Source organism: Nelumbo lutea, chromosome 3, assembly GCF_056320005.1.
Source record: "Nelumbo lutea isolate HS-2025 chromosome 3, American lotus-T2T, whole genome shotgun sequence".
NCBI lineage: Eukaryota > Viridiplantae > Streptophyta > Magnoliopsida > Proteales > Nelumbonaceae > Nelumbo > Nelumbo lutea.
Genome location: NC_142686.1, coordinates 3,557,088 through 3,567,206, shown reverse-complemented (window position 1 = coordinate 3,567,206; position 10,119 = coordinate 3,557,088). Strand labels below are relative to the sequence as shown.

The 10,119-nt window shown below is 36.7% G+C and overlaps 1 protein-coding gene and 1 long non-coding RNA gene across 3 annotated transcripts; one reads left to right on the top strand and one right to left on the bottom strand.

Annotated features, from left to right (window-relative positions):
* The first annotated feature begins 586 nt into the window (after positions 1-586).
* On the top strand, positions 587-5,175 carry LOC148862417 (uncharacterized). Of its 2 annotated transcripts, none has more exons than XR_016110313.1 (3): positions 587-889; positions 1,557-1,702; positions 4,944-5,175. It is a non-coding gene; the product is annotated as an uncharacterized LOC148862417 (long non-coding RNA). The 2 variants fall into 2 exon arrangements; XR_016110312.1 differs by lacking the exon at positions 4,944-5,175 and adding an exon at positions 4,025-4,665.
* Positions 2,731-9,570, bottom strand: PNSL5 (cyclophilin 20-2). Its single transcript, XM_088979641.1, has 7 exons — positions 9,193-9,570; positions 8,862-9,089; positions 8,095-8,245; positions 7,887-7,975; positions 3,388-3,442; positions 3,043-3,128; positions 2,731-2,930 (listed from the first exon to the last, which is right to left on the bottom strand). The coding sequence occupies exons 1-7, from the start codon at positions 9,214-9,216 to the stop codon at positions 2,778-2,780; spliced, it is 786 nt and encodes a 261-aa protein (XP_088835767.1). The 5' UTR covers positions 9,217-9,570; the 3' UTR covers positions 2,731-2,777.
* Between the last annotated feature and the right edge of the window lie 549 nt (positions 9,571-10,119).

Sequence of the window (10,119 nt, the reverse complement as noted above, 5' to 3'; positions counted from 1 at the left end):
CCGATCGAACCATGACCGTTGATCTCATCAACAGTGGTCAATGGTCATCACAGCAAAACCAAAGCCACCCTTAGTGAGCCATGCGGGTGCAAGCCAAGTGTGCCTCTAAAGCGCTTCATTACGCCGCGCGTTGCGTGATATCTAACCTCCATACTCTCCTCTACTATTTCTGAGTATAAATCAGCTCCTATTAAAATACTGAAAACAAAGCTTATAATTTTCCAATGTGGGACAAATTCAAAACTGGGTTTTGTAAGAGAAAAGTCAATTTTCCAAACAAGTGTGCAAGGTGCAATTTCTCATGTAATTGACCAATCAAACCCATTGGATTTAATCTCTTATGAGATTAAAATCCAACAATGGAATCTTTTGCAAGGTCCTTTAAATCTCATGGTTCCTCTAGGCACATTTGCAAAATCCCAGCCAGTGGACAAGAACCAAATAATGAAGAATAGTCTATCCTCTTCTATATTAACAACCAAATATCCAAATCTGATTCTTTGGGCAATTTCAAAGAGGTTGTCATCAAGTAGGGATGGCAATTTTCCCCGTCCCCGACGGGTATCCGAGCTCCCTGACCCGTCGGCATCGGGTATGGGGAGTGCTTTGGCAAGGTTGGGGCTGGGGATGTGGCTAAAACTAAATCCCCAATCGGGTTCAGAGACGGGGATGGGAAATGCAATTAACAAAACACTAATTAAGTACTTAAATAGTTAAATTCACTAAACACCTTACACCTAAACAAATTAACAAATAACAAAAACTCTCGAGACTCAACAAAACAGAGAACAGAACCTGGCGGCTGAAACTGAAACCCTACTTCTCTTCTACTCTTCTTCTTCGTCTTTGGTACTTCGGTATTTCCAGTTGGACCAGTTTCAGATTTCAGGTGAGGCAACAGTCCTCTCTCTCTCTCACACACACAAACAACTCACAACTTTGCAAGTCTGTTTTTTCATCAAACATGAATCTACTTCCAAGTTCCATCGGAGATTTCATTTTGGTTAGTACAGCCTGATTTCTGATTTCTTGATTAGTGTATTTCAAAGAGATAGAACTACGAAAAGTTTCTCCTGGTTTGGGTCATGATTATCCCAAAATTTCTCCATGGTCGAGCAAGACCCAGTCATCTCATCTCCCTGATTGGTGTTGATTGAAGTCACAAATTAATCAAAACAGACTTAAAAAATGAAAATAATAAGTCATTTAGTTCAGCTTCTTCAAGCAGGACAAAAAGGAACAAAATCACACACAAATTAGTCATTAATTCTTTTTGTAAATGATTCCATTGACAAGGTTCATGAACCAAGACCAACCGGGGATCTGGGTCTCCAACAAGGAACTCAACTCCATCAATGGAGGAGTATTTCTTTCCCCGACGGGAAAAAGGGATGGGGATGGGGGATGATTTGGAAATCGGGGTCGGGGATGGGGAATGTAATCCCCGCTGGCCCGCTCCAAACCTACCCTATTGCCATTCCTATCGTCAATGACAACCGGAAACAAACCAACTCTCACAATAACGACAACAGAGATATTCAAGAGATATTCAACAGGTGGCGGTGTCAATAAGATATGGCAAGAATCCAGCTACGAGTTTGGAAGGATGGAAGCATGGTGGCCAGAAACAACTGCAAGGGCTCAATGATCCACCATCAGCATTGGTTCTTTGAGATTCTAACAAAGACGTCATTCCAAGTAGGTACATTCCGGCACTCCTGCTGAGAATACTGTTGATCTAACTTTTAGAGATGCTAGTGTCATTTTGTAGGGAAATACCAAGTAAAGGGTATTTGGTGCTCTAACACCGAGGATTTAATTTATTTATTCAGAGATGAGCTTTATAGTTCAATAGCTTGAACAGTTACGGCCATCTTCATGGAATTCAGAGTAGATTTCAACTCACGAGTGATCATGATTATTTTGTCTCTAAAGATGCTACGCGTAGTAATCACAACTTTCTACCGAATGTAAATTTCTTCTATATAATTGATCTCTCTCCCTCTCTCTCAAAGAAAAATGAAATGAAAACAGGGAATAAAAGAATGTTGACGCTACCAGCCTACCACCGTTAACACTTAACTGGGTCAAGTGCTTAAATGAAAATGATGATATTTAATAACAAAATTCCGTGTATTTAGACATGGGCCTATTTATATGATTGGACCAGTGCTATAAATTCGGATACTACACATCATTAATAAACTAAACTAAAAGTGGCCAAACTTTTATATTTTATTCATAAAAATCACTTAAATATCATATTTTATAATAAAAATAAACTAAAAATAACTTCATTCAAATTCGAACTCCATTATCACCATCATATAAACCCTGCTATCACGACCAGAAGATACTACCTGGAGACTTTTCCCTACAATCTTTCACCTGATTTTATTACCAGTTGAGACTTAAGAAGCCCTGGAATTTCAGTTCCAATATCTTAATCCACTTGATAAAGACATTCTATATTATGACCTAAATTGATCATAGTTCATAACATATCATTTCTCATCAAATAATTGAAACGCAAGTAATGATCATTTTTTCAAGTTGTTTTCCTGTAATCTGTAATTTGATGTCCAAAACATTACAATCTTCATTGTTTCCAGTAAAACTTTTTAACAAGATCCAACCATTCGATCTCAACCATGTGTAAAACTGGCTGACAGACCACCTGGTCAGCTGGTCCACAAAATATTCCTCTACAATGAATGAGGGAAAAAACAGTTTTGAGGCAGAAAAGGTCGAGTAATTAAGTAACGATTTGATACTTCTTACACCATTGGAAGTTCACCACAGTCACTAATTGCCACTTTCTTTTTTGGTCGGTCCCCCCGGTCAGTCTCTTGAGATTCAATCAACTTGACCACGTCCATGCCTTCTAAAACCTGGCCAAACACCACATGCCTCTGATCCAGCCATGGTGTCTGTATTACATCCAATTACAAATATCTATCAATATCCATATCTTCTCAAACCTCCATTCCAGTCCACAGGTTTCACCTGCAACTGAAATTGATTTTGTGATGAATTAATTACCTTGACAGTGCAAATGAAAAATTGACTTCCATTGGTGTTGGGGCCTGCATTTGCCATGCTAACGACTCCTGGTCCAATATGTGACACTGCAACAACCTCAAAAATTCATACTTCATATAAAAGAATTTAAAGCAGAAAATATGGCAAACACTTGGACAATTGGTTCCATCTAGATCTAGAATAATCACAGATCATGCACACAATAAATAGGATAGGATGATTGTGATAAGATGAAATAATTTATTTTTGAACTAGGAAATTAGGTAGGTCCCACCCAGTTGCACTTGCACCACACATCATGCTTATTTGTTTATATGCAGATAGCAGCATCATTGATCAACTTACGCTTGAAGTTCTCATCTTTAAATGTACGACCATATATACTTTTGCCGCCAATACCCTGCAATCAATAGTAATTCCCCAAGGATCAAGAAACAGATATACCATTTACCGGATAGCTGAAGCTGTAGGCATTTGTACCATTATTAAAAATGAATACCACATAAGGCAGATAAAGCTTAAATTTTTAACAGGAATTCCTCAATAAATTATCGAGGTAAAAACTATCTCACAAGACAAACTACCAGCGGAAAAAAGTTATCATGAAATACCACATAAGGCAGATAAAGCATTGACAACTTTGCATACTATTCACAAAGATATTAGCACAAGAGATGATAGATTGAATGGCACAACTCAGACATGGATAACCTGTTATAACAAAGAAAAAGAGGCAAAGGGTACTACCCTACTACCCATGTGCGACATGCATGAAACTAGTTTTACTGGTTCATTAGTTCCACTGACTAGAACTCGGGTGATTGGTTCAATCAATACAAAAGGTGTTCTTGAAGCAGGTGCACACATGCCAAGGAGCCAGAAGGGGGGTTTAGAACAAATACTTTGGCTGTTCACTGGTACATTGGTTTTACTTTATTTCAACTCTAACATGGTGTTCACTAACAATATCTGTTTTACACAGAACACAGGAATCCTATTCAAAAAGCAAACTATGACCCAAAGTTACCCAGATGCAGCAAGGACACGATGGGATCATGGGATATGGTATTGGAAAGGGAACTCGCTAAAAAATGAAGCATGAATAAAATGTTTACATAGTTCCTAATATTTCCATGGGTACCACAACAAGCAATGTTAAAGGAATCCACAATAGCATTGCAGATATGGAGAATACAAGAGATGGTATCATAACATGACGAGTTGACAATAGTATTGCAGATATGGAGCGGGAACATTATTGCCCACCTATGGAGCAGAAACATTATTTTTGGATTAGACATTAAATATTATTTTTATTGTATAATAAATCATTTAGTTGATGTATTAGAATCATTAATTTTGCCTAAACTTACTCTACTATGTAGTTTTAATTCTTAGAGTTTACAAGACAACTTACAATAAAAAAAAAAAAAGTCTACAAGACAACTCCAAAGCATACAGCTTTGTATATCAACCTAAGTTTCTTGGCTTTATTTGATGGTTTGAAGCCAGATCATCATCAAAGCCTTGTCCTAACTATATGTATTGGATTATTGGAATAAGATAATAACTGTATCTATGCTTCTTTTATCATTTCATAAAATACAAGTGTATATTTCCACATTTCACAATGTTTCTACTATGCCTATAATTTTTCAAATATTTCCATATAACATTTCCAACATGTTTATATATACATACATATATATATGGGCAAATTTCTTAAAGTACCCCTATGGTTTAGGAAATTGACTAACTCTACCCGTACTGTTTACATATTGTCAGAAAACTTAAGGATAAGGATAACATGTTTCCTATATTTGGATGAATGATATTTCACTAACACCAATATTTTAAACCTTGAATCGAAGGTATCTGACATGATACTACACCTTGTACAGGTATCTGGGTACCATGGTATCTTACATTAAAATTCACATGAAAAGCTGTCGTATGGATAGAAGGAGCACAGTGCAGGTGCAGAATCCGAGTCACATGTTGTTGACACTGAAAAGAGCTTGAAAGATGCTCCAGTGATGGTATTACATAGAAAAGGGGTGAGGGTGGGAGAGAGAGTGAGAGAGAGAGTCTAATTAGTATTTTTTTTTTGATAAATAAATCTAATTAGTAATTACCCAACCCACATTGACATTGGAGTCTCACTAAAATATATTTATTTTGCAGCAGTGAAGTATGGAATTCTATTAAGCCAAAAAAGAATAAATAAACTGAAAGAAATAGACCAAAATAATTTAAAATAAACTGAAGTCATTGGAGTCTCACCAATATTAGGATGGGGACAATGGACTCCCACCATCAGAGGCAAAGAATCCCTTTTTACAGCAAAAGTTGCAGAGTAGTACTTCAATATTTCATTCACTAAAATGGAAATGGAAGTACAATGCCTCTCATCAATGTTTATCAACTCAAACCAAACTACAAGGTAAAACTTTGAAAACCGGGAACTGGTTGCAATTCTGGTTTCTTAGATCATCAGTTTTTAAATAAAAAATAGGTTGATCAATTAGAAACCCATGAGAACTGTAGAAAACCATTTGGATTTGAACAACCCAACCACTTTTCAACGACCCACCTGGGTTACTATTTTAATACAACTCATAAAATGACAATGGTAAAATTTGAACATGTAACCTCTACTTTATGAAAAATAAAGTATTACCATTGATCCATCATGCCACTTGTGTTAGTTTTTGGTTTTTCATCTATATTGATTAAATATGAATATATATTTTTTATCAATATGATTAAATATGAATATAGTATATATATTTTTGACAAAATATTATTTAAAAAACTTGAACTCTAGTCACTTGAATTAAAACCGGTGGTTTAAAAGGTGTGGGAGGCATAGCCAGAGGCATTAATGCCTCTGAGGCGTACACCTCAGGTGCAAGAGGCATATGCTTCATACAACTTTTGCATGAGGTGTGCTAGAGAAGTATGCCTCATGCACGACTCATACAAAAAGACAGAAAGGAAGCTTATGCCTCCTTCCTCCTCATCCCCCTCCTCTTAAGGAGGCTTACACCTCTTACATTCAGAACTATGCCTCATGCCTCCAAGTAGTGGAATGCCTCGCATCACACCTCTGGATTTTAAAACACCTAACAACTTACACATATAATACAACATACATAATATTTTATATTTTCTATATATGATGTCACAAGTCACTAGGTTGACCCAATTGTCAAACCATATATCTACAATGTATATACTTCAAACAGTAGTTTACTACTAGTTAAGGAGGCTTACACCTGTCACATTCTGAACTATGACTCATGCCTCCAGGTAGAGGAACGCCTCACATCACACATTTGCATTTTAAAACATCTAACAACTTACACATATAATACGACATACATAATATCTTATATTTTATATATATGATGGCATGAATCACTAGGTTGACCCAATAGTTGAACCATATCTCTACAATGTACTTAATACAATAGTTTATCACAATTATCAGAAAAATACAATAGTTTACCACTAGTTAAGGGAGATCATTTCTAGCCTGGCCCAACCAGGCCCGCAATATATGTATATATTATATTATTATATGTAGTATACTATATTATATATGTGTGTGCATTATTGTATAAAGTAATAACATATATTATCTTCACCAGTTTTTTTTTATCAATTACAGAATTCACCAGTTCTATTTTGTTCACTCTCAAGTCTTAATCACTTTTTGTTCAGGTAACCTCTGAATCTGAAACAAAATATCAAATTTTTGAAGTCTGCATGAAATTTAAAAACTCAGTAGGTGTCCTTCCTCAAACACTATTGTAGAGTTAAGGTAGATGTGTGCGTGGCTCCATGCATGCAAGTTAATGAAAAATAAAAGGAAAAGACTGTATTCTACAGTAATTGTGAAGTGACAACTGACAAATTGTTCAAATCCAATGAAAGATTTTATATACAGCTTCTGATGCATGCATCTTAATGAAACAAAGCTCACAAGTTTGGTAACTCCATTTTCTTCTTTTGATGGTCAGTGTTAAACAATGGTGATGAATCATATCCTTTGAGTTTAAAATGCTGAAATTTTAATTGAAAAATACAAAGAGAAATGAAGTTCCACAATTTCCTTATACATGTCAAAATGAGTATTCAAACTGAAATAAGAGTCCAACCAAACAATTCATATGGAAATTCTATTCTTCTTCCCCAAAGTGCCACTACAGAATACTTGATGCAGCAGAAGCATGATAAATTGGCTTTAAAAACTGGCATTGTCATGGCTTCTTCCCTCATGAAAATGAACTAGAAATATGTGTGCAGCCTCTTCAAAACAAAGTAATCTTTGGGTCCCTTAATTAGGGTTGCAACTTGGGCAGGCCCAAACCAACCCAGCCCGCAATTTTACATGGGCTGGACTTGGATTTTTAGTCCTCGAGTTGGGCCTGGCCCAAAAGTTTGGGTTTTTCAATTTTTCAGGCTGGGCTTGGTCCTATCCCTTAGGTAGCCTGAACCCGGCCCAACTTTATCCCAACCTGAGTCTAGCCCAATTATATACATGTATATATGCATATAGAGACACATATTTGCACACATACATGCATATAGCCCAAGCACAACCCAAGTGCACCAAATTTTAGTGCAGGCGAGGCTCAGGTGGACAGTTCGGGCTTGACCTTGGGCTTGAGGTCAAGTACAAATACAAATGTTCCCAATTAAATATATTGTTATATTCCTTTTGTCCATCTTCATGCTTCCATTTATTTAATTTTTTCTGGCCATTCTTTTTCCTTTTCATATAGTCTTGCATAAGAAAAATAACTTGTAAAAATAAGAAACTTGAAAAGAGCATATACATTTCCTTTATCGAAGTCTCCTCCTTGAATCATGAAATCCTTGATGACACGATGGAAAGTGGAACCTTTATACCCAAAGCCCTTCTCTCCTGTGTAATATCAAGTGCAATCAAAATCAAAACCATAGTGTCTTGAAGAACTCTTTGAATTAAACAAAACAAAAATTATGTTCTATATAAGTATGAATAAAGAAGTTCAATAACAAAACCTGTGCATAGTGCTCGAAAGTTCTCTGCTGTTTGAGGCACATCATCACCAAACAAACCTATTACTATCCTCCCAGCTAGCTTTCCGACAGGATTCCCAATGCTTATATCAAAATAAACTTTGTTGGTGACTTTAGATTGCAATGGAGCTTCCTGCAACACCATTAAACACATAGAAAAGCATAAGTCAGAAATCCAAAACCCACAAACATGCAAACTACTGCATTTACCACTAATAACTGCTTATCAGATGACCAAACAAATCTAAGCTTTTGAGAAACCATCAATACAGCATCTGTAATTGCATCAATTATAAGTATAATTCCGCATATGCAGCCCCAAACAATGCAACTCAATAACTCAAATGTGGATGCATAAATGGAGCACTGGAAGACAAACAAACACGCAAGCTACTGCATTTACCACTAATAACTGCTTATCAGCTGACCAAACAAATCTAAGCTTTTGTGAAACCATCAATGCAGCATCTGTAATTGCATCAATTACAAGTATAATTCCGCATAATGCAGCCCCAAACAATGCAACTCAATAACTCAAATGTGGATGCATAAATGGAGCACTGGAAGAAAAACAAGCATATTAAGCTACTAGTGCTTAACCTTAAAGAACTATAATAATCAGAGCATTTCCTAATGAACAAGAGATATGGAGAAAATTAAGCAAAATAACATAAATAAATACTAGATTAATTAGTACTTCATATAATTAACTAAATCATGATAGTTTGAAAGACGAATTACTCACTGACCTGGGCTGAGGCTCGAGTGGAGCTAAAGAAAGCATTTCTCCTTTGAGAAGAAGGAAATGAAGAAGATCTGAGAGGGGGACAAAGAAGCGAACCGGATAAGAAGGTCGACAGCGACGAGATATCGGACGGCGAAGTACATTTTTGAAGTCTAAGGGTATTACAAGAAGGGCTGATGACCTTGCGCTGTGAAATAGTTCTTGGGCCTGAAACCCTAGTGCCTATGTTCGCCTGCGCGAGCAAATTAACCCCAATTGTCATCTACGTAAAGACATGCTGAAAGAGGAATTGCGAAGAAATGGAAAAATAAATGTATATAAATAAAAGTTCTTACGATGGAAGGAAAGGAAGTCGCCATTGATGAAGGTATCGACACTCTTCAGTGTGAGGGATGGAAGCTGATGAGAGCACTCCAACTTGCCGATAACTGATAAGGGTTTATGTATGGGTTCAAGTTGAATGCTTGAAGTCTTGAAGGGACGGTTAGGGCCTAAGGGGAAATCGCTTCCGTGCTCAAAAGACAGTGCACACACCGTCCGCACAGTCCCTTCAGCCTTACATTCAGAATATCTACTCATCAAACAAACATATAACTACGGAGATATTCGCAATGCACGAATGTTAAAGGCAGTGCGAACGGTCTGAGCACTGAAGCCGATCCTAAGAAAGGTATGATAACTCTCCCCGCGCCTATCCACAATACACCATCCCCGGGTGGATTTAACTGTAAAAATCTCTAAATTTTATTACTGGCGTGGAATCTTATGGTTCAACCAAACCTTGTTCTTGAGAAAAACATAAAATTACGAGAATTTGCTTTGCTCTCGCTTAAATGATGGCTGTCTCCTTAGAATATGAGAAATATAAGAAGAAAAGAATCGGAATATCCGAAAATCGAACTAAAAATTACTTTGGGTAAATTACAAAGATTCCCTTATATTATAGGGTTAGTGACAAAGATATTGTAACAAGACCCCTGAACTTTTATGTTGCAACAAATACTCTTTAGCCGTTAAATCAAATAACGGAAGGCATTAAATTATCAAAATACCTCACTAAATTTAGGTCTTATTTGGCACGTCTTTCGGTTGCTTACAAGGTGGGAATACCGAAAATCGGTCTATTTTTGTTTGGCACGCAAAAGATCCCGCCACCAAAAGATGGGGCACCGAAAACATGCGAAAAGCCCATTTTGGGCTAATTTCAGGAATCTGCGTCTTCCGCATTTTAATCTCATGCATAAAGACTTAAAATGACATGC